Source organism: Scyliorhinus torazame, chromosome 10 (genome assembly GCF_047496885.1).
Source record: "Scyliorhinus torazame isolate Kashiwa2021f chromosome 10, sScyTor2.1, whole genome shotgun sequence".
In the NCBI taxonomy this organism is placed as follows: domain Eukaryota; kingdom Metazoa; phylum Chordata; class Chondrichthyes; order Carcharhiniformes; family Scyliorhinidae; genus Scyliorhinus; species Scyliorhinus torazame.
Genome location: NC_092716.1, coordinates 8494567 through 8519522, shown reverse-complemented (window position 1 = coordinate 8519522; position 24956 = coordinate 8494567). Strand labels below are relative to the sequence as shown.

Below are 24956 nucleotides of genomic sequence, written 5' to 3'. Positions count from 1 at the left end.
AAAATTCGGCCCATCGAATGTGCACCGACCTTTGAAAGGCCCTATCCCACTGACAAATGTTGAATTCTTTACCAGTCAGTCTGGCCTCAATAAAACTCGAGATGGATTTGTAGGCATAGTATTATTTATTTTTAACCAACTTAGAAGTCTGACTCGCTTCTCAGGGACACAGAACACAGAACCAGTCTCCTGGACCCCTTGGAAACGAATGAGGACCGAGACAAAGGGATCTCTGCAAATATATTCAAATGGCATCAGGTTTCACATACAGATTCCCATAGGTCATCCTATACCCCTCCTGACCTGGCCATACATCCTAATTGGCTCACTTCTCATTCCTTAACCCTGGGCCTCTTGTTACCCAGCATCCTTTTCCCATCCTCTACCAGACACCCCTCCCCCCTTCCTCGCCATGCTTTCTGAAATCCTTTGTGCTTTGTCTTTTGTGAACTCACTAGAATTAAACTGGCCTACATCTACATTACTGGAACTAATATTTAAACTAACTATTTTATATCACATTCGTCACCACACCCTGTAACCTCACCCTAAGGGGCAATTTAGCATGTCCGATCCACCTAAACTGAAAATCTTTGGGCTGTGGGAGGAAATCGGAGCACCCGGAGGAAACTCACGCAGACACAGAAGAATGCCAAACTCCGCACAGTCACCCAAGATGGGAATCAAACCCAGGCCCTGGTGTTGAGGCAGCAGTGCTAACCACTGCGCCACCATGTTAATGGCAGAATAATGAAATCTGGCTGAAAACAAAAAACATGAAAACAAGATACAGACTGGCACTTGGCAAATAAAATGTATCAAAATGCCAGTTTCAGTTTGTGTCTATTTATACTGGCACAAGTGAATTGCCAGTAAATGTTCTGGATCCAGTTAAATAATTCACAACACCAACCAGTTAGATGCTCTGGCTCCCCTTGTTTACGTTGTTACACTATGTTACGTTAACAAAAAGATTAACACGAAGAACACAGTCATCAAGCCAAAGGAACGTCTTGGATTCAAAAACAAAGGAGCTGCCTCAAACTCCCATTTCTCAGTGCAGGCATTCAGGTCAAAAAGCCGGAATATTTCCCTCCAGCAGCTTATATGTGAATATGCAGTGGCCTCAAATTCTGCATGTTCACCTAAAAGGTAGAAGAAGTCGCCATAGTCCCAGATGACCCTCGGCCGATTTCCCGTTTGAGGGGGGAGAGCTGACTGGTGGTGATTAAACCGGAGGGTCACCACACCTCAGACGAGGGGCCTTTACCTAAACATACAAAAAATGACAGACAGGAAAAGATGCTGTGGTCCACGCAGCCTGCCCTATGCAACTGCAGTACAATGCCGTCACAATTTATACCGTATACTATACCCATACAATGCCTTGCTGAAATGTGAGAAGCCAATGAAAATTAAGGAATACTAAAGTTATGGCGGGGGTGGGGGGCACTCATCCTGTACAATGTTCCCTAAAAAAAAGTATGGTACTATCCTGATTCGTTGAATGAGATGCAGAAGGTGACTCAGCTATAAAACCACTCCAGCCGTTTTAATATAGCAGAGGTTTATGACGTTCAGCAGTGAGCTAAATGCTAGTAATTGAATCAAGCTGTTCTGATGACACAGCGAGCAGCAGCAATGCTGGATGGAGTATCTGGAAACATCAGCAGCCTGGGATTGAATTACTTATTCCAGTTCATCACTAATCACCCGTACCTCTCGCTCTCACTGCCGCTCGTTGAATGAATGAAATAAAAGGTCAGTTGTGACACAGAGCTACGGATCAGGTTTGACTTGGGATTGAGATTAAGCTGACCTCAGCTGGGACAAGCAGTCAGTGTCCTAGATTCGGACTGGGAATAATGACTGGAGTTTCTCGCCTGATTAATATTCTATGGCATGCCTTTTTACACAGCAAAATCCCCCGCCCTCCCCAAACCCAGCTCCAGAGTATTGCGTAGGTTCGGTATTGGGCAAGAACAGAATCAAGGGAGAAGAATGAGCACACTTCTCCTTAACCATCACTCCAATCATCTTTTAAGCAGCCTACTAGGGGCTTCCTGCTATTGGACGATTTGGAGGGGGTGGGGGGGCACGTTTATTAACCTGCATTCTTACATAAAGGAAAGTTTTACACAAGCAGCATCCAGTATTTAGGATAGACTGCCCAAGGAAGTTAATAGAGACGGATTGCGCTGGCCATTAGAGGGGGGCATGAGTGTACAAGACACCGAGCAGTGCTTGGGTTTTTGCTAACATTTCCCCGCAGTGTATTGTGGCCCCAATCCTAGGGAAACGGCACAGCATCTTCAAACCAAGGAGGAACCATTCATTAACATGGAGCAGCACTCCAACAGATACACACATTCCTAAAACCAGTCACAATCATGATGCACCACTCTCACACACATTCTTAAATCCAATCAAACACACAGCTCCAACACATTCATTCCTCGCCTGTTTATCTTTCCTAATACACCAGGACAATAACTTTTCAGTTGAAAAATGTTTTTGCCCGAGGATGTGCTCTCACTGCTGCTATCCCCAATTCTCCAAAGTTAGTGATGAACTGCTGCAGTCCTCATGGAGATGGTTCTCCAACAACATTGTTAGATAGGACATTCTTGGATCATGCATGGCAATGATGATCAATGTAGAGTTACAGTAATGTGCAACTTGAGAGAGAACCTGGGACATAACGACATTCCATATTCAACAGGAATGGTCTCTCATATCCCTTTATCACACATTTAGGTGACTGTTTGTACCCCTCCTCCCGGGACAGGAACGCCAACTTTGAGGCACTATAACCATTGCCGACTGAAATGGCACTTTGGCCCTATGAGACACAGACTCTTGCTAGTGTTGTGCTTCACGAATAATGGCAGCCAGCCAGCATCTCACTCAAGCTGATCATTCCTTGTGAGAGTATAAACAAGAGAGAGGCTAATCAAGGCACACACTCACACACAAGCTCCAGTAGAGGTCCACAGAGCCCAATTGTACTGTATCTGCTGCTTGTGCAAAGATCAACTAATTAGGTATAGACTAGAAACTTTCCTGGTCTAAATATGTATTTCTTACCCACACTCTTAATACAGAATGAGCAATGACTCCTGCATTAAACAGCGATTGTATAGGAGACGAGCTCTCCTGGAGTAGTGTAACAAACACTCCAGCTGCTAAAATATATTTTTTAAACAAATTCCAACTCAATTCATTCTATAAACAACAGAACATTCAATGCTCTGCTTTTATCGCAATGCTGCATCTCACTGGATAACAATCCTACCTTTGTGCAGACAACCAGTACTGGAATGCCCAAATTGTGTGTTAGTACATTCTCTCCCAGCGGCAAAACCACCTCCTCCTCGTCCTGTCCAGATACCGGGGCTCTTCTCTGCGGGGACCCATGCGTTCCTTCTTCAGGCTCCACGTACTCCTGGAATTCCTTCACCACTAGGGGCAGAGATGATGAGAGTGGCACAGCATTAGGAGCAAGACAAGACATTGGATTAATCCTACAGTTCACTGCAAATTAGTAGGCAGCTTTCTCTACTCGCCTCCCAATCCAAGATCTCCTTTCTCGCTCCTTAACTCACTCATGATTCAAAACAGACGTATCTGCGATGATTAAAAAGCCAGATCCTTTGCAAAAAGACACCAACTCAACAATAAATAATGTGTTGCGCCAGTTGTCTATTCCACATTTCGCTGTCCTGTGGGGGGAAAACCCATTCTAAACTCATCCTGCTTGAGGCTGTGAATTTTGTAATACCTTGCTGTGTGAGCCACTTACAAAATTCACAGCCTACAGCAAATTTACTGGTTGAAATTTACAGGCATTTGGTGAAGCTAGTCGCAGCTGCTGACACACACACTCAATATGCAATCATTTCCTGAATTATAGTCAACGCATTCATTTTTTCTCTACAGATGCTGCCTGACCCAAGTATTTCCACATTTTGTTTTTATTGCACCTTTTGCTGGGTCTTGTGTTACCACCATTTATGACATGCACATAGAATCACGTGTCCCACACACAGCTGGTGGGATCTGGACATGTTTGAAGCAGTGTGAACAGGGCGGCACAGTGGTTATCACTGCTGCCTACACAGTGTCAGCGACCTCTATTTGATTCCAGCCTTGGGTGACTGTTTGTGTGGAGTCTGCACGTTATCCCAGTGTGTGCGTGGGGTTTCCTCCCACAGTCCAAAGATGCCCAGGTTAGGTGGGTGACGGGGATAGGGTGGGGCAGTGAGCCTAGATAGAGGCTCTTTCAGAGGGTTAGTGCAGAGGAAAATGGGCTGATTGGCCTACTTCTGCATTGCAGGGATTCTATGGACCGCTCTTTCATTTTACATACAGGCACCAGAACAAACCAACAGTCCAAAGGGTCATTGAAAATAGCACAACTAGCAAAACCAGAACCACTGAAAATAGATAAGAGAACCTAAATTGAATAACATCAAGGAATTTTCACATTGGAGCTGGATTGGCACACAGGATATAACAAACAGTAGCAACATGGATGCAAAATTGGTTGTGTAATAGGAAACAGATGTCAATGGATATTTTTCAGGCGAGAGCAAGGTTTGCAGTGGTGTTCCCATGGTGTGGGTATTGGGGCCCTTGCTTTTCCGGATATATTTTAATGATCCATATTTTGGTGCTCGGGGACAGTTTCAAACTTTGCAGGTGACACAGAACTTGCCTGTGAGGGTAGGGTTGGAGTGGGCAGACAGGTATCAGGTGAAGTCAATGCGGAGAAGTGTGAGGTGATACATTTTAGGAGGAGGAACATGGAGACACAATATAAATAAGGGGTAATAATAATCTTTATTGTCACAAGGAGGCCTACATTAACACTGCAATGAAGTTGCTGTGAAAATCCCCTAGTCGCCACATTCCGGCGCCTGTTCGGATGCACAGAGGTAGAATTCAGGATGTCCAATTCACCTAACAGGCACGTCTTTGGGACTTGTGGGAGGAAACCAGAGCACCCGGAGGAAACCCACACAGACACGGGGAGAACATGCAGACTCCGCACAGACAGTGGCTCAAGCGGGAATCGAACCTGGGACCCTGGCGCTTTGAAGCAATAGTAACAGTACAGTTCTGGGTGCCACACATTGGAGAGTGTAAAAAGGGGTTTGTAAGAATGGCTCCAAGGATGAGAAACTTCAGTCATGAGGAAATATTGGAGAGATTGGGACTGTTCTCCTTGGAGGAGAAGGTGAAGAGGAGATTTGATAGAGATGTTCAAAATTATGGAGGAGGCTGGACAGAGCAGACAGGGAGAAACTGTTCCTACTCAATAAAGGATCGAGAATGAGGGGGCACAGATTTAAAATGATTTTCAAAAGAAGCCAGCGATTGGGGCCTGGAAGTGTGGTGGAAGCAGCTTCAATTGAGGCGTTCAAGAGGACATTAGGTGATTATGGGAATAGAAACAGTGAGCACGCGTACGGGGAAAAGGCAGGACAAAGCACAAAGTCATGATGGTCAGAGAGCTAGTGCAGACATGATGGCCTCCTCTTGCAGCATAGTAATTCTGTGATTATGCACGTTTTGCTGGTTTATATATTTTTACGGGAAGCTGGGGAGTTGTATACCAGCATTACTCTCCCACAATCTGAACTATATAATACCGCTGATAAACACCCTGAAACTATCCCCACCATAATGCCCGAAGCAGCAATGCAGAAAAAAGGTTTTTACAATATGGTGCAAACTCCTTAACAGCAGTGGTTGATTTCCCGCTGACACACACGTCACCAGTGATCGCCCAGTAATCTGTCTCAAAGACACTGAAATGGTGACTGAACAGATCAGCAGTCACGCACCACCTTAGAAGCCGATCATAGCACTTTGATTGTTATTTGGTCGCTTCTCGGCCTTTTGGCCAAGATCAAGCCCAAGATGAGGTGCAATGCCTTCTATTGGCAGCTTGGATCTTGTATGTCTCTCTGTGGAGACCATGAATTGGATTAAATTTGAATTGGATTTTGGAGCAAACAATGAAATGGATTAAGGGCATGCCCTGTCCATGCTTCGTAACTTTAAGAATGGAATAAAGAATTTAAGATATTGTTCTTGGTGGTTGCTGCTCATTCCTCAAGATTAAGATCTGGATCAAAATGCCCCTCTTAGCTTTCTGGAATGGAACATTGTTGACTTCACGAAGTGTTATGTTGCACCGGGGACATGCCTTCCCCCTCTGCTGTCAGTTCAGAAAGACATATACACACACGGTTTAAAAATAAAGCCAAAGACAGAACCCCCTAGATTTATCCGATAATATAAAATACCCTAAACCAAGCTTGAAATTCTATCAATGCTAATCACAGAATATTTCAAGGCTTAAACAGAGACCAAAGAAACCCTTTGCATATTTACAGAAATTCTTTCAGTAGACAATTGCATTTATTTTGTACATTGAATGCAGCAACGGACAGTCAGAAATCTGTTTGAACTCAGCTTTCAGTGCAGTGCACCTCCCTCTCAAAGCAAATAATGCAGTATAATAGACTGATCAATTATCCAAGATTACCCAAACAATGGTCATTTATTCATGGTGGAGAGATGATCAGTTACACCCATAGCAAATGGAAATAGTCCTGCAAATACAAATTTGCTCCAGTTTCATAGCTCCACTTTTAAACCAACTCCAGCTGTGTAAATCATAGGCGTGTACAGACACAACAAACTCAAAGTAGCACCTTCCATTTATCATAGAATCCCTACAGTGCAGAAGGAGGCCATTCTGTCCATCGAGTCTGCACCGGCCTGTGGAAAGAGCACCCTACTTAAGTCCACGCCTCAAACCTATCGCCATAACCCCACCTAACCTTTTGGGCATAAAGAGGCCAACCCACACCTAACCTGCACATCTTTGGACTGTGGGAGGAAATCCGAGCGCCTGAAGGAAACCCACGCACACACGGGGAGAACGTGCAAATTCCACACAGAAAGGCACCCAAGGTCGGAATTGAACAGGGTCCCAGGCACTGTGATGCAGCAGTGCTAACTACTGTGCCACCATGCCACCCATAAACAGGCTCCTCTTTTCACTCACCCACTTAGCACATTATAAATATCCCACTGTACTTGATAGCAAGCAAATTTGGAACAGGTGATGAGTTGCGATTGAAAGCTTTAAAGAAAGCCAGAGACCAGGATGCAGTGGAGGAGTGGGGGAATGGGGCATAGGGAGAGAATCTCAGATTGGGAGCTCTAAGTAACTGAAGGTGCAGCCATCAATGATGTAGCCAGAGGGAAATCTGGAGTCAGAGGGATAAAGCTGAAGAGAGTGCAATTGAGAGACTGGAAATGGTTGCAGAAAAGGTTGGATGAGAATTGGAAGGATTTAATCACAGGGGGGAAATTTCAAGTGATTCACTGTGGGATTGGGAATCAACATAGGCCAAATAGAACAGGGGACAGGAAGTGGGATGGCACAGGTAGGATATGGGTTTTGGATTAGTTTCATATCAAATGGCCACAACCAGTGGTGAGAAGTTATGGTGTGATCTAATTAATTTAAGATGGAATGAATAGTGCAAATTAAATAAACTATTTTTTCAGTGAGCTATTCCAGAACAAAGGGATTGCCTATGGAAATCACATCTCAAAAGTGATTATCAGAATTTGACAGACATTAGTTAGAACAGTGGAATTTTCCTTTATATTCATTTATGGGATGCGGGTGTCGCTGGCTCGGTCCAGCATTTATTGCCCATCCCTAGTTGCCCTCGGGAAGGTGGAGCTGCCTTCTTGAGCCGCTGCAGGTAGGTACACCCACAATGCTGTTAGGGGTTTAAAAAACAAAATCTAGCCTTCTGCCACGTATGACTCCAAAAACAGATAGTTGTCTCTACGATCCCCACTGACCTCAATTTTACTAGGGCTCCCTGATGCCACACTCAGTCAAACACAACCTCGATATCAACGGTAGTCACTCTCACCGTTGGAATCCAGCTCTTTCATCGCTGTTCGAATGAAGGCTGCATTGAGTGTTGCGTTAAGTGGCTTTGGCTGAACCCAAACCCGAGCCTTATGACTAACTGCAATGAGATAGCTCTGCTGACGACACCTTCCATCATTTGGCTGATAATTAAGAGTAGATTGATGGTGTGGTGGGGTAATTGGCTGGGCCAGGTTGATGCTCCTTTTGGGAACAGGACTTACCTGGTCAATTCTCCACACCATCAGGGTGCCCTATTTGCACGAGATCAGCTTGGCCAGCAGCTAGCTGTGGAACAAATGGTTAAATTGAAAATGTTTCATCTTATCCTGCACGCCCATGTCTCCGAAATGAGCATGGTCTACATTGTGGTCACCCTGATCAGTGATAAAGTGCAGCACTCCCACAAGTCTTTCATTATCACAGCTGTTACTGTGGTAACTCTCACTCCTCATTTGCATCAATTTCCATTTTCTTTCATCTGTTTTTGTTAACTTCATTCATCTCATTTCTTTTACAGGATTCTGCTGATGCTGCTGCACTTGCAAGCACGACAGTCACTGCATTCGAAAGTAATTCACTGCATGAAGCACCTTCATGGATTGGCATATGGTGATGTGAAAATACAAGCATTTTTCAAATATTCTTCAAAACTAAAACTGGATAATTAATTAACTCTCTGTTCTCAATGGGTGGAGTTCTCAAGTTTCTACATCCAATGAGACAGAGGAAACAGACACATTATGTTCGCAAACCAAACTGCTACTCCAGCACAGCAAGTCACACCCTCCTCATCTCTCCAAAATTAGATCTGTTACTTCCCATTTCACAGACTGTTGGTCTACTGTGACTGAGATATTATATAGATGAAACATGGGAGTTGAATTAATGAAGGGCGTTATCAACCAATAATGGGGGTTATAACACTAACCAATAATCACTGAACACTTACTTCAGCCACAACCCACGCCAGCTTGGCTCAGTTGGCACCAGTGTCCGCCACAGAAGGACACGGGTTTAAATCCACGCTAGGACTTGAGCAGATGAGAGAGGATGCCATTGCAGTGCAATCCTGGGGGAGTGCAGCATTGTTTCAAGTGCTATCCTGTGGATAGGTTAACTCGAGATGCTACTCGTGAGACTGTGGAAGATTTGGTCTTGGGTGAATCTTCCCTCAGCCAGTACCAAACAGCCAAGCCAAATCATCCGTCTCTTTGTGATCTGTGGGACCTTGCTGCAGCGACACTCGCATTATTCCAAAACAGTCTGCATGTGATGTACACATGTTCTGTGGAGTTTTACTGACAGATATTGTATATATGTCAGTGACAGATTCTTCCCAGTATGTTTCTTGTACATATGGGGATTCCAGAGCTTTGGGTCTTGTCTGCTTCGTCAGGTCGACATAAAACAGTCCACACTACCACCTGAAGAAATGAAAGTTAAATGCACCACCATTCACATATTTAAATGGTCGCAGAAAGTGAGTAAGCATATCATACCCCCACCCCCATCAAGGAGTCAAAGCATTTAGAAAGAGGGAAAATTCAAAGGAAAAAGACGATCTCGCGCCACTTTGTGTCACTGACCAGCACGAACATGCTGCGCTACCCATTCACTTCTCATTTTGACAAAGAAAAATGTAAATCTGCTTCTAGCTTTCATTCTGATGGCAATCTTTCCAAAGAGGATTAGGCACTCAGCAGCAAGGACTGTCTATGATGTCATCTCATTGGCAGCCACTACTTTGTATTCAAGAATACAAGCTTTGTGTTGGGTGCATGAGCTCATCTTTGAGTGGGTAAATTTGAGTGCGCACCTACCCCCTGAATAAAACAATAGGAAACTGCTGACCCTGCTATTCTGTGGAGTCTTTCAGGCGTCTTGGGAAAATCTGCACAGCCGTGTGTATTTTATGCCAATGTTTTCCTGGATTTACACAGTGGCTCATATCTGCTGCCAGAATATGTAACACCTGCCAGCGTAGCAGTCACCGAGAACAAGGCAAGTGCCACCTAGAGGGAGGCACCAAAGCATAGGTGACAGACCTCCTCAGGAGAGCAGAGAGAAAGACACAGAGGATATCATGCATCTTTACGGTCAAGCACAAGGGCATTCTCCCTGGTTTGCAGTAGCCATAGCACAGGCTTTATTATCAAACAAAGTCCTAGATTCAATTCTCTGTGTCAAGTAAATAGAGTTCTGCAGGAACAGCAACTGGAGTGCTACAACTTGGTCTCAGTGCCTGTAACGTGAAGTCACTGGGATGGGAGGAACTGAGGGGGGAAAAACAATGTCCTGAAATTTGGAATGCTGTCCAGTGATGCTTGGATATAAAGTATACATTTGAATCTACTTGGTTGGGAAGCCCTCGATAGTCACTAGACAGTGCTAGCTGCCTGGAGTCATTTGAAGATTGGTCTAGATATCAGGGGTTCCCGGCACTCCTGGAAAAGAAAATTAGCAACATTTATAAATCTGTTCTAAATAGCTAAAGAAGCAGCTATCAGATCACATGTCTGACCTCTTGGCCAAGCAAGGTGGAGGGAAGGAGAAAATCCAAAAGAGGAGAACCTAGGGCGAGGGGAACACAACTGTTACCACAACATAATCAGAATCTAGCAGACAGTTCTCATAAATAATACCTGGCTAGGGGGAAACCAAAACATGTCCTGAATTCTTTACTGTATTACCTTGAACTCTGCTGAAGAAAACAAAACAAGACAAAGTTCTTGCACAAAAGATGCTGCCACCAGGCACTTCACTTCCCAGGCCCAGCACAGCCCGAGAGGAAGAGTTAAACAGAAAGAATCTAATCAGAGCTGCAGACAGCCATTGGCCCCGGTAGCCATAAATGTCAGTGTCTCCACTTCACCCACAGCAGTGAGGCGATACTATAATAGAACCAGAATCACTTGCCATTTTTTGTTATTTGTGGCTGCCGCAGAAACTATACCACCTATGTAGTACTATCCAGTGCCATGTGAGAGTACTTTTAAGAAATGGGTGTTTATCAGTGATGTCAGAGAGTGGGTGCAGCTGGGCTGCCTGTCAGCTTTTTACTTTTGTTTTAGGCTGTTTTGCTGCAGGGGTTTTAGTTTCATTTTCAAAGCTGGATAGCTGCAGTCACAGCCATAAGGTGTATTAGTCTCTCTCTCTGTAATCTAAAGACTTTAAATCGATCCTTTAGTGATTTAAAACTACTAACTGCTCTCAATAGTGAATTTAAACCTGATCTTTGTGTTTTAAAGGTTTTTTTTAAAGTCTTATGGATGTCAAAAGGAAAGCTTAAGGATTACTTAGTGTTGTACTCTTTGGGGGTTGTATTTGAATTGATGGTTGTTAAGATGTTCACTGTATGTTTTAAAAAGTTTCATAGAATAAACATTGTTTTGCTTTAAAAAATACTTTTCCATTTCTGCTGTACCACACCTGTAGAGTGGGCCGTGTGCTCCCCATACCACAATCTATTAAAAGTTGTGGGTCAGCACGGTAGCATTGTGGATAGCACAATTGCTTCACAGCTCCAGGGTCCCAGGTTAGATTCCGGCTTGGATCACTGACTGTGCGGAGTCTGCACATCCTCCCCGTGTGTGCGTGGGTTTCCTCCAGGTGCTCTGGTTTCCTCCCACAGTCCAAAGATGTGCAGGTTAGGTGGATTGGCCATGATAAATTGCCCCTTAGTGTCCAAAATTGCCCTTAGTGTTGGGTGGGGTTACTGGGTTATGGGGATAGGGTGGAGGTGTTGACCTTGGGTAGGGTGCTCTTTCCAAGAGCCGGTGCAGACTCGATGGGCCAAATGGCCTCCTTTGCACTGTAAATTCTATGAAAACTCCATGATACACTTTGGGGTTCTCTAAACCCTGGTTCATAACACCAGTAATAAAAAAAATTCCCCAACACGAGGCACCATGTTAAGAGACATTTAAGATGATCGAAGTAGCCAATGGAGCAGATAGCAAGCAACTATTTGCTCCAGTGGGGAGTCCAGAACAAGGGGGTATTTACATAAAATTAGAGGCAGACAATAGTACCTGTACTGAAGACATGTGCTCCTGAACTGACTGCACCCTAAGCCAAGCTGTTCCAGTACAGCTAAAATTCCCTGCAATGTGGAAAACTGTCCAGGAATATCTTATCCAAAAAAAGCAGGACAGATCCAAACAGGCCAATTGCCGTTCCGTCAGTGTACTCGCAATCATCAATATCAAAGTGATTAGGGGGTTGCCGATCACACTGTCAAGCGGCACTTGCTCAGCAATAACCTGCTCACTAAGGCTCGGTTTAGATGCTGCCAGAGCTCCAGGCCTCATCCAGCCTTGGTCCAAAAAAATGGATAAAAGCTGAATTCAAGAGAGAGTGACTGCCCTTAACATGAAGGCAGTCTGCTGAGGCTGGGGGCCGTCAATCGACAAACTCAAAACTGAGATTAATAAGTCTTTGTTAGGCAAGAGTATGAAGGGTAATGAGACCAAGTTGGGCACATGGAGATACAAGTCTGCCACGATCGAATTGAATGGTGAAACGTGCTCAAGGGGGGTGAATGGCCGACTCCTTTTCTCAGTCCACACTCCCCCAATTCTCATTGACCCATCTGCATCAAAATTCAAGATACTAACCTGAAATGTGAGCCTTCAAAGCGTGAAACGAGGACGAGTTACATAAACCTAGTTTGTATTCACTTCAATTTCAAAATTTGAGGGGGTTCTGATCAAAGTTGTTAAACTGATGAAAGAATTTATTTGATGGGGTTGATGGAGAACCTATTGCCTCGAGGGACATCCAGAACAAGGGGGTGCAATCCAGAAATTAAAGCCAGTCTATTGAGTGGAATTAGGACTAGTGTGGTGTGGAAATTTGGCAATCTCCAAGTCCCTCAACGCCAAAATGATTGTGTGCATTTGAGATTAAGAGAGAGTTTCAAGACCGAGATCAATAGATTTTTAAGTTAGGGTATCAGGAGTTATGTGGGACAGGTAGGTAAATGAAGTTTGAGTTCGAGATCAGCTGCAATCGAAGAGACTGGCGAAGCAGGTCTGAAAGGATAAATGCGAGCCTTTTGTCACTGTTAGCATCCCAGCGGCCAGAGTTTACATGCTTTCACGGCATGGCTACTTCAACATGCATTACTATCAGGCCATTCAAAAATCACTTTTGATGAACAATGCAGCAACAGCGAGCAAACTCTCAACAGTTTCAATCCCTAATGTTCCACTGAGATGTGCAGAGATTAGAGACTGCAGGCAAGGATGCTTGCAAGACAGACAGGGCGGTGCAAACAAAAGAGGTGCGGAGTCTGCTTAGTTACTATCATCCTGCAACTTAATTTTTTTAATTTATAAATTTAGAGTACCCAATTATTTTTTTTTCCCAACTAAGGGGCAATTTAGCGTGGCCAATCCACCTACCCTGCACATCTTCGCGTTGCGGGGGTGAAACCCACGCAGACACGGGGAGAATGTGCAAACTCCACACGGGCAGTGACCCAGGGCCGGGATTCAAACCCGGGTCCTTGGTTCTGTGATGCAGCAGTGCTAACCACTGTGCCACCCTTCCTGCAACTTTTAATTCCAGTTTTTAATTTGCCCTGGTGGGATTTGAACCCAGATCCCTGGAGCATTACACTGGATTACTAGTCCGGCGACAATACCACTGCCTCCCCAGCAGGTCTGATGCAACAAAACACTGGTTCATCAATTCTTCAACAACAGGATTAATTATTCGTGCTCACCCTGAAAACAAAATACAGTATTGGAGGCCATTCAATTTGGATTTGGTTGATCTGCAGCCTCATGCCATATTCCTTCGCTCTACGTCTATTTTAGTACATTCGGTTAACAAAAATCTGCCAATTTCGCACTAAAATTTACAGTGACCGAGCATTAATAGTCATTTGGAGAAGAAAATTCCAAAGTTCCACTAGCCTTTTCATTTGGAAGTGTTTCCCCATTTCAATCCAACTCTGATTTTTAAGACTATTTCCCCCTCACCCCACCCACACACGCCAACGGGGTTAGTTTCTCTCCATCTACCCTATCTGCTTCCTGTATCAAATCATCTCTTAACCTTGTAAATTCCAGGGACCACGCCTCTAGTTTCTGTAATCGCTCCTCATAATTTAACTCCAGGACTATTCTGGTAAAGCAATGCTGCACTCCCTCCAAATCCAATATATATTTCCTCAGATATGATGCCCAGAGCTGCTCACGATACCCATGGTGTAGTCTAACCAGGGCTTTGTACAACTGAAGCATGACTTCCACCCACTTATAGTCTAGTTTCCAGATATCAAACCCAACTCGACAAGTCACTTTGGACCTCCACTTGGGGAAGGGACCATAAGACATAGGAGCAGAATTAGGCCACTCGGCCCATCGAGTCTGCTGCACCATTCAATCATGGCCGATATTTTCTCATCCCCATTCTCCTGCCTTCTCCCCATAACCCCTGATCCCCTTATTAATCAAGAACCTATCTATCTCTGTCTTGAAGACACTCAGTGATTTGGCCTCCACAGCCTTCTGCGGCGAAGAGTTCCACAGATTCACCAGCCTCTGGCTGAAGAAGTTCCTCCTCATCTCTGTTTTAAAGAATCGTCCCTTTAGTCTGAGATAGTGTCCTCTGCTTCTAGGTTTTCCTACAAGTGGAAACATCCTCTATCCAGGCCTTGCAGTATCCTGTAAGTTTCAATAAGATCCCCCCCTCATCCTCCACCTGCACCGAAGGAGGGGAGTGGGGGAATCATCTATCTGCATCCAGTGGTTGGGGTTAGCTCTCCAGCAGCTTTCATGGTTGGGGTGAGAGGTCATCTGCTTGTTCAATGTCCTAAACCCGAGGTCACGACCCTGCCCCTGGATCTGATTAATTCTAATTGAAAAGCTGAATAACCGTGGATGCTGGAATAATTCTACTGATGCTGGGCGTCAGCTTCATGGACATGACGGGGTGGGCGTGAGTCTGCTTCCTGCTCATTGGCCAAAGGACCACGAGGGTAGTGGGTGCCTGGAACTCGCTGCCGGAGGAGGTGGTGGAAGCAGGGACGATAGTGACATTTAAGGGGCATCTTGACAAATACATGAATAGGATGGGAATAGAGGGATACGAACCCAGGAAGATTTTAGTTTAAACGGGCAGTATGGTCGGCACGGGCTTGGAAGGCCGAAGGGCCTGTTCCTGTGCTGTACTTTTCTTCGTTCTTTGTTTGTACCTTTTCACCATTAAGTACCCTGTTCTGTCCTTTTCCGTACAAAGTAAATTTTATGCCCCCATCCACACTGCTTAAAATGCTAAATTATATTGGAAAATGTTGATGAATGGCTATCACAAAGTCATAATAAATACAGTGAATAGTTGAGGTCCCAACACCAATTGGTGCAGGACACCAGAAGTCAAATCCAGCCACTGAGAATATTGCACATTATCCTGACTCTGTCTCTTGTTGCCCAGCCACTTCCCTAACCAGCCCAATAATTTGCCTACAATGCCTTTAGCGAACAGTCACTTACGAGAGATTTTACCAAATGCCTCCTCACGTCCACATAAACAACATCCATACCCACTCAACTCACTTCATCAAAAACTGCATGATCTTTTGTTGTTGAGCTCTGGATGAGTTCAAGAGATTTCCCCAAACTGATGAGCTCATTGCCCCAGAGTGCTTTGGTGTCAGGGGAGTAACCAGCTAGTGGGAAGTGCTCAGTGGGAGCAGAGATGGGCGAGCTGCAGACTTAACCAAGTTACAGCCTACCTACTTCCCATTTTAAACAAGCTTAATGCCTTAAACAACTGAAACAATGGTTAAAAAAAAGTGAAGAAACAATATGCCAGAGTTAAAAAAATAGCAAGAAATCAGGCAGCCAAAGTAAACTGCATTATCAAACTATTATGGTGCCAGGATCCTCTAGTATTCCCAGAGTTGATGTGCTTTGCACATTCAGCTTAATTGTCTTGTATGGTAGGGTACATCTGAAATCTGCAAGGGCCAGTCTGAATTGGATTTAAATCTTGCACGGGACAAAACCACAACCATCTCATGTAACAGTAACAAAAACAAAAAATCCTGGACAATCTCAGCAAGTCAGCATCTGTGGAGAGGGAAGGGTGGAGAGAGAAGGGAGCTAACGTTTTGAGTCACCCCACTTGGGCCATCTGTTCCCTGTTCCTAGCTGTCTTTTGACACACCGCTTACATTTGTTCTGCCATTAACACATTCTAATCTCTTAACGTGGCACTATCAGCACCCTTCATAGAATTTAGAATGCAGGAGGAGGCTATTCGGCCCATCGAGTCTGCACCACCCCTTGGAAAGAGCATCCTACTTACGCCCACGTCGCCACCCTGTCCCCGTAACCCAATAACCCCACCTAACCTTTTGGACACTTAAGGGGCAATTTACCATGGCCAATCCACCTAACCCGCGCATCTTTAGACTGTGTGAGGAAACCGGAGCACCCGGAGGAAACCCACGCAGACACGGGGAGAAAGTGCAAATTCCACTGGGGAACTGTGTAAGCAAGCCATGTTGGCTGGGTATGGTTGTTGGCTGGGGAGGTGTTATTTACTGAGTTATGTTTACATTTGTAAATGTTGTTATAAAATCATAAATGCCATAATAAAACGTTTTCAAAAATAAGAAAGTGCAAACTCCACACAATCACCCAAGGCCGGAATTGAACCCGGGACCCTGGAGCTGTGATGCAGCAGTGCTAACCACTGTGCCACCGTTAATCACCTCCATTTACATTCCTTTCGTCTTTTTGTTCACGACATCTTTGTCAATCTCCACATATCGCTGGCCCCCGATTCAGCCCCACTGCTCCACACGCCCCCCCAACACAGTTTGACCTTACTTCAGTCCAGCTTTGACGAAGAGTCATCCAGACTCGAAACGTTAGCTTCCTTTCCCCCCCCCCACAGATACTGTTAGACTTGTTGAGATTGTCTGGTATTTTCTATTTTTGTTTCAGATTCCAGCATCTGCAGTAAATTGCTTTCATCATCGAACAGTAAATTCTACCTCCGAGGCATAGTTGACACCTCAGCTCATAGTTTATCGATCCCCCCACAGTATTAATTAATGAGCGTGGAGTTTTCCTGATCTTGTAGCCGACATTTCTGCCTCAATCAAACATGACTAAATATGAGATTAACTGGTCATTTATCTCAATGTTGTGAAAAAAAAAGCATATAACTACATAACAACACTCCACTTTAAAAGTCCTATAACTGCTACACAAAGCTGGAAGGATTGACAAGAATGAATCACTAACTACTAACACCCCACCACATATTGAAAATCAAAGGGACGTTTGCAAGAATAGTGATAAGTCCCTCCTACTCTTCTCCACTATAGGAATGCACCAGACCGAGTCAAAAATAAAGACCTGCATTCATATACTGCTTTTCACAATATCTGCCATTTTTAGAACTCTTTACAAATAATGAAGTATAGGCACTGTTGTAATGTCAGCAAGATCAAACAAACGAAGCATGGGCGAATGCTGTGCTGGTACCAAGTGCCGTACAGAGCATTGTCAGAGGCTTGTACGAGATCACCCTCCCATCCATTTCAGGGAACAGGAGACGTATGACCTGGGACCATATTATAATTGTAATAATAATCGCTTGTCATAAGTAGACTTTCAATGAAGTTACTGTGAAAAGCCCCTAGTCGCCACATTCCGGCGCCTGTTCAGGGAGGTTAGTACAGGAATTGAACCCACGCTGCTGGCCTTGTTCTGCATTACAAGTCAGCTGTTTACAGGGGCTTATTTAGCACAGGGCTAAATAGCTGGCTTTGAAAGCAGACCAAGGCAGTCCAGCAGCACGGTTCAATTCCCGTACCAATCTCTCCGAACAGTCGCCGGAATGTGGAGACTAGGGGCTTTTCACAATAACTTCATTTGAAGCCTTGTTGTGACAATAAGTGGTTTTCATTTTTTCATTTAGCCCACGGTGCTAAACCAGCCCCGTTGTCCAATATGGCCATCATCCACAGGCCACATGTGGGTGCTTGGAAATCTAGATGTGGATAATTGCATAACTGATTAAGTAAAAAAATATAAGTACTGTATTCAATCAGCGTATGATGTCATGACCATTATGCCAAATGTCTGTGAACTTTAATTTTGTTTGTAAAATGGCAAGATGAAAAGGAAATGATTTTCGATCATTGAAGTAATTTACTTCCTTGTTTACTGAATGATCAATGATTAAGTAAATGTACACGAGTGAATTCACCTGAACTGCGCCAGGTGCTTGCTCACGAAATGATAAAACTGATGCACTGTAACCACATCTTTGGCCAATCAGTGATTTCAATTGGACAACACTGGACTGGGAAAATACAGTAGCTTTGAATAAACACAGCCAATGAAAATGACACAGACAGGGGGAGAAAGTGCAAACTCCAGATGCCCGAATTGAATCCTGAACCCTGAAATGGTTGGGAGGTTGATCTCGTACAACAGGCCTCTGACAATGCTCTGTACAGCACATGGTACCAGCCCAGCATTCGCCCTTGCATAGTTTATTGGATCTTGCTGACATTACAACATGCCTTTCTCACCTTCAGTAAGTACCACCCATTCGAATAAAAGTAGTTGCTGAAGCCAAATCAAAATTTCCCCAAACTTACTAAGAATGGAACAAACAGCAGTGTCTGAACAAGAGGAAGAGGCTGTGGGTTATCCATTAGTCATTGGGCTGAAGTTCATTCATATTCCAGCCATGCGCAGACAAACGCCAGTCACGCGCAGACTAGAATAAGAAGAAATCTGGGCTTCCCTTAAAAAATAACAGAGCTGGTATTAAAAAAACAAATCTAATTATAGATTACCGTTAAATGTTGCACCTGGATGGAGATCACTGATCACACTAAAGTGGTCACTAAGAATCTTTATTTCATTGGCTCTTCTTAACCTTCTTCTCTCTAACGAAAACAGCCTCAAGTCCCTCAGCCTTTCTTCATAAGATCTTCCCTCCATACCAGGCAACATTCTGGTAAATCTCCTTTGCACCCTTTCCAATGCTTCCACATCCTTCTTATAATGCGGCGACCAGAATTGCACGCAATACTCCAAATGCGGCCGCACCAGAGTGTTGTATAGCTGCAACATGACCTCATGGCTCCTAAACTCAATCCCTCTACCAATAAAAGCTAACACACCGTACGCCTTCTTAACAACCCTCTCAACCTGGGTGGCAACTTTCAGGGATCTATGTACATGGACACCAAGATCTCTCTGCTCATCCACACTGCCAGGAATCTTACCATTAGCCCAGTACTCGGTCTTCCTGTTATTCCTTCCAAAATGAATCACCTCACACTTTTCTGCATTAAACTCCATTTGCCACCTCTCAGCCCAGCGCTGCAGCTTATCTATGTCCCTTTGTAACTTGTAATATCCTTCCGCACTGTCCACAACTCCACCGACTTTAGTGCCATCTGCAAATTTACTCACCCATCCTTCTACGCCCTCCTCCAGGTCATTTATAAAAATGACAAACAGCAGTGGCCCCAAAACAGATCCTTGTGGTACACCACTAGTAACTGGACTCCAGTCTGAACATTTCCCATCAATCACCACCCTTTGTCTTCTTCCAGCTAGCCAATTTCTGATCCAAACTGCTAAATCACCCTGAATCCCATGCGTCCGTATTTTCTGCAGTAGCCTACCATGGGGAACCTTATCAAACGCTTTACTGAAATCCATATACACCACATCAACTGCTTTACCCTCATCCACCTGTTTGGTCACCTTCTCAAAGAACTCAATAAGGTTTGTGAGGCACGACCTACCCTTCACAAAACCGCGTTGACTATCTCTAATCAAATTATTCCTTTCCAGATGATTATACATCCTATCTCTTAGAAACCTTTCCAAGATTTTTCCCACAACAGAAGTAAGGCTCACTGGTCTATATATATATATATATACACACAATATCAGAGCATCACCAAGTCAGTTATAAAATTTAACAGCACCTCCTATAACTTCATATTATAACTCCTAAAGAGCCAATAGGAAGGAGCTTTGGGACATGGAGGTGAAAAGGTTGCCAACATGCCTTCAAAACCGCTTTATACGGTAGTGTGCAGTGATAAAGGGGCAACCCATCACAAACAACATCAACATAGAAGCATCTACAACTGACGTTCAGCTGCACTCTAATTTCCCCAAGTCAGGGTCAGTGATTATCTAATGTGCAAGAGTCACTTTCACTGTAAATTTGACTGAGAATTCCACTTGTTAAACACAGATTTTCCAATTTATGCTGGGAACTAAAATACTTCATTTCTGATCTGGGGAGGCCCATTAATGAAAAGATGGGAGAGTAGATTCTGATGGTTATTCCCCTGAGGCCATTCCCTAAACTACATAATGTGCAAAGAGTCACATTAACACTCTTATGATATCATTTGTTCAAATGTGGAACCATTATACTCTCGGGTGGAGCCACAAAGGTGGAAAACACTATATATCAGTCATTTATTGTGGTGCTGCAGCTACGTTTCTCATACCAAGGATGCAGAGACTTCACAGTCAGCCAGTGACATTGGTTTGGTTCAGGCCCAGATGCCAGAAAGGAAAGGTGCATTTCATCAACCAGCGCCTGAACTTAAAACTGATATAAACTATAGCCTCTCAGAGACTTAGCTGGTAAAGGCAGTCAGAGGGCCTCGAGTGCCCCAGATCAGACTTTCATGTTCAGTGTGTGCTGATCTCAGCCAGGGGAGTGTTGGGGGCATTATCAAATAGTCTCTGCTACAACAGGTCCTTATGAACACCATGTAAGGTCGGAACCAGGGTAGACTGTAGGTTACCATGACGGATGAAAATATTTATATTTTTTGAGAATGTGAAGCTACAAACTCTTCCTGAATGTCATTTCACAATTAGTCACGGTGGGATCTGAACTCAACCTCCAGGTTGCTAGTCTAGTGTCATAACTGACCCCCAACCCCATGATTCTTCTAACTCCAGAAGCACCATTGAATATCACAGGATGTAGCTCAAGGAACAAGGTATTCTAGTATTTAAAACAATTATTTCCATTCATCCAGTTTGTCATTCTCCCTGCTCCCCCAGACTCCTTTTTATGCAGCATTACATAAAGAAAACCCAAATCAAAACTTCATAATTCAACAAAACAAAATACTTTGATCTTCTTCTTCTTCGAGACTCCGTTTCAGAATATCAAAAGTAACCTAATCCAACAAACCCCATCACTGCAGTCGAGATAATAACATTGCAGGGTGTACACCATTGCAAGTAGTCGTTACAAAACAAGTCAACACAACAGTTCTAAAATCAAATGCCACAATCTAAATGCCACTCAGCTTAATACTGTACTTACGCGACACAGCAGAAACACCAACAATCTCTCCACCGCATCCAATACAATCCAGCTCATCAAAATAAACCACAGGAAGGTAACAGAGTTGAACTTCATCTTTCCACATTATAAAATCTGACATCATACTCACATGCCTGCTCCATTTCCCTCATTTCCTCAGGTGGCATCTTCAGTTTGTCAATGTGCTCCCGCAAGACACTAGCCCATTTCTGCAAAGAATCCATGATCGTCCAAGGCCTAGCCATGTCTGCCACAAAGACTGCCAGCGTGTTCTTCATGTTGTCCCCAGAAACCGCAAATTTAAGAAGGCCCTTGTGGTACAGCTCACCATCCAGAATCCATACATTACATCGTGTGTGATCTGTGGAGAAACATGGGATTACTCACTCAGATCAAACACAGTCAATAGTCATCCTAGAAAGTCCATACTTTAGACTACACTGGCAAATAAAGTGGATCGCTGGTGCAGAAATGATAGTGTACCAGTACAGCAATACCTTGTCGCATGTTAAGGACATTAGTAAATCAGTTGGGTTCTGACAAAAACTCGGTAGTTACATGGTCAGCATTATTATTCCAGATTTATTAATTCCCCAAGCTGTCATGGTACAATTTGAGCTCATGTCTCCAAATCAACAAGCCTCTGAATCACGTGTCGAGTAACATAACCAACCAAACACAGAGTGGTGCTACAGGCTTGAAAGGCTCAATGGCAAACTGTCACAGTCCCATATATCAACTATAATTTCAACACAAACATTTTACGGATGTTTAAGATGACTAAAGAACTGAGAAGAACATTTATTTCTTCTTCTGGGAAAACCCAGAAGGGGTCATAACCATGACCAGCATTTATTTTTGCCCATTCCTAATTGCCCTTGAACTGAGTGTCTCGCTCGGCCATTTCAGAGAGTAGTTAAGAGTCAGCCCCATTGCTGTGGGTCTGGAGTCACGTGCGCCAGACTGGGTAAGGACGGCAGATTTCCTTCCCTAAAGGATATCAGCGAATCAGATGGGCTTTTACAGCCCTTTTATAATAGTTTTATGGTCACCATTATTGAGGTGCAGATAGTGCAGATTTTATTAACCAGATTCCACCAACTGACCTGGAGGGGTTTGAACCTGAGCCAATCCATTCAGGGGTAATAGCAGGAAGTACTTCTTCACACAAAATGCAATGGGAATCTGGAAACACTTTCCCACAAAGCTGTTGAAGTCGGGAGAGGGGTCAAATAGAAAATTCAAAACTGAGATTGGTAGATTTTTGTTAGGCAGGGGCATTAGGGTAATAGAAACAAGGGCTAGATGGAGTTAAGAGACAGATCAGATATGGTCTAATTGAATGATGGAAGAGGCTCAAGGGGAATAGAGACCTCCATCAGTTCCTATGTATCAACCAAAATCTCCATCTGCACACATTTTATAGCAATGGTGAATAAACAATAGATAGGAATGCCCATACACTCATGTTACTGGGGGCAATCAGTTTCCAAAACTCCTTAATCCAAGCAAAAAGAATTAAGTGAAATGGGATAGAACAGGAAAGTGGAGTTTGAGGTCAAAGATAAGCCTCAATCTTATTGGGGTGGTGCAAACTCCAGGGACCATGTGGTATATTCCTGCTACACCTGGTGTTTCTTATGCTAGTTCCCTACCGTGCAATGCAGTCACTGGTTTGTTCACAGGAAGGTCGGGAGATTAATTTCTAGAGACGGTGGGGAAAATCAGCACTCTAGGTGGAAAACAGTGGACAAGAGGCGTGACAGAATATGTGCCTTAGAAAAGGCTTTGCTATGGAGGATATTTTTACAGATTCTCAGGGAGAGCCAACAGCTATGCAACTTATATTCTTGGGTGGAGTACATGCCAGCTTTGCGGGAAAGTACGTAAACAGGACATCAACTATTCAAATGTCATCACAAACTGCAACGACTGATTAATACAGTAGCCTAAGGGCAATGAGGGAGGCACCATAGCGAGGGAGGCGAAACAGGTTGGATATGGGAATTGTTCAAGTCATAACTCATCAATCTGCAGCATTAATGATCAGAGTTGCTGAGTGCAGCAAACTTAAGCTTAATGCAATGAAGCATATTCAAACTGCTGAATTCTCACCATTATACACAGTTTTAAGCAGAACTCGAGGCTTTCAATATACGAGTCGGCAATAATGTGAAAACAGGATCTGCACTGGACATTGTAAAATCACATCCAATGACATAACTAGGTTCTATCAAAATTCTGAAGCATTTTGAAGAAGTTGACAGAAGTTACAATCTCACAGGCACCCAAGCAGCTACTCGCTACTCAAGCTTGGGCAGAGAGCTGTTTGCTATTCCATTGTGGAAGTTATCACAATTGTGCCAGGTAATCATTTAACAGCGATGGGAATCGCTCAACAATGGGAACTCTGAGTGAGCATCCTCACTCACAGCAATCATCCCACAATGGTTCTCAGGAGCAATACTTAATTTCAGTGATGAATTGGCTTATTACTAACCAGTAGGTTGAGTGTCCCTGATATTCAATGCTCCACTGTTGCCAGTTGTGCCGTCAGCTATCGAGGCCTAAGCTCTCGAATGCCCTCTCTAAATCTCCCCACCTTTGTCTTCCTTTGATGCTCCTTAAAACCCACTTCTTTAATGAAACTTTTGCTCATCTATCCTATGGTGCATTAAGCTGAGGCAGGGTAGAATTAGCTGATGTTACTACGGTGGACTATTACAATGGGAAGTCTTAATGATAACACCACTAAGTAACACTAACAAAAAAGCGCACTCAAGTAAAGCCAATTCTATAAAAATAATATTTTACACAATTGGGTGAGTTAGAGAGAATTTTATCATTTTTAAGTCTTGTTTGGTTGCCCTTGTCCACTTGCGCCACGAAATCCCCCCCCCCCCAACAGAAAAGAAAATTGCTTATTGTCACAAGTAGGCTTCAAATGAAGTTACTGTGAAAAGCCCCTAGTCGCCACATTCCGGCACCTGTTCGGGGAGGCTGGTACGGGAATTGAACTTGCGCTGCTGGCCTGCCTCGGTCTGGTTTAAAAGCCAGCTATTTGGCCCACCGTGCTAAACCAGAAGCCTACCATCTAGCACTCTAAAGCCCACCAATATTTGAATATCTTGCATAATAGTTACATGACATTCAGCCCAACAGGTTGATGCAGAATCAAAATGTTGAGCATCTAAAAATCTACCTGCTACTTCTGGGAGCTAAATACTGGCTAGCTTGTGCTCTTCAAAAACAACATCTCTAGTCCTACATTAATCTTCATGTGATAAAGCTCTTCCATCCCTCGAATATGCAGTCACCTCTGCAGTTTGCACAAAAGTGCCAAAATAAATTCTTACCTTCCACCAATGATTCTGGAAGTAAACAAAAACATTTGAAGAGGTTTGTGAATTACATTTGATGCCTTTCTCGGTTGCCATATTCTGCACTCTGTTTGAGGGTTAACAAGCAGTCAAGGCATGAAGGAATACTTCAGCTTCCTCTCATCCACCAACTCAGTGGCAAGATTTCTATCCTGCTGCATGCCATAACACAAGTGTGGGAAGAGTAATTTGATAGATTGCAGTGGCTGTTTTGGAACAGAGACAGACTACATGCTGCAGAAATGAAA

The 24956-nt window shown here is 43.9% G+C and overlaps 1 protein-coding gene across 2 annotated transcripts in view; it reads right to left on the bottom strand.

The window, feature by feature from the left end:
* Positions 1–24956, bottom strand: part of dync1li2 (dynein, cytoplasmic 1, light intermediate chain 2) — a 108634-nt gene that overhangs the window by 69033 nt on the left and 14645 nt on the right. For both annotated transcript variants that reach the window (XM_072517807.1, XM_072517806.1), the window contains exons 4-5: positions 21459–21689; positions 3296–3462 (exon numbers count right to left, since the gene is read on the bottom strand). In XM_072517807.1, coding sequence (XP_072373908.1) covers positions 3296–3462; positions 21459–21689 — 398 coding nt within the window. The remainder of the gene's footprint in view (positions 1–3295; positions 3463–21458; positions 21690–24956) is intronic.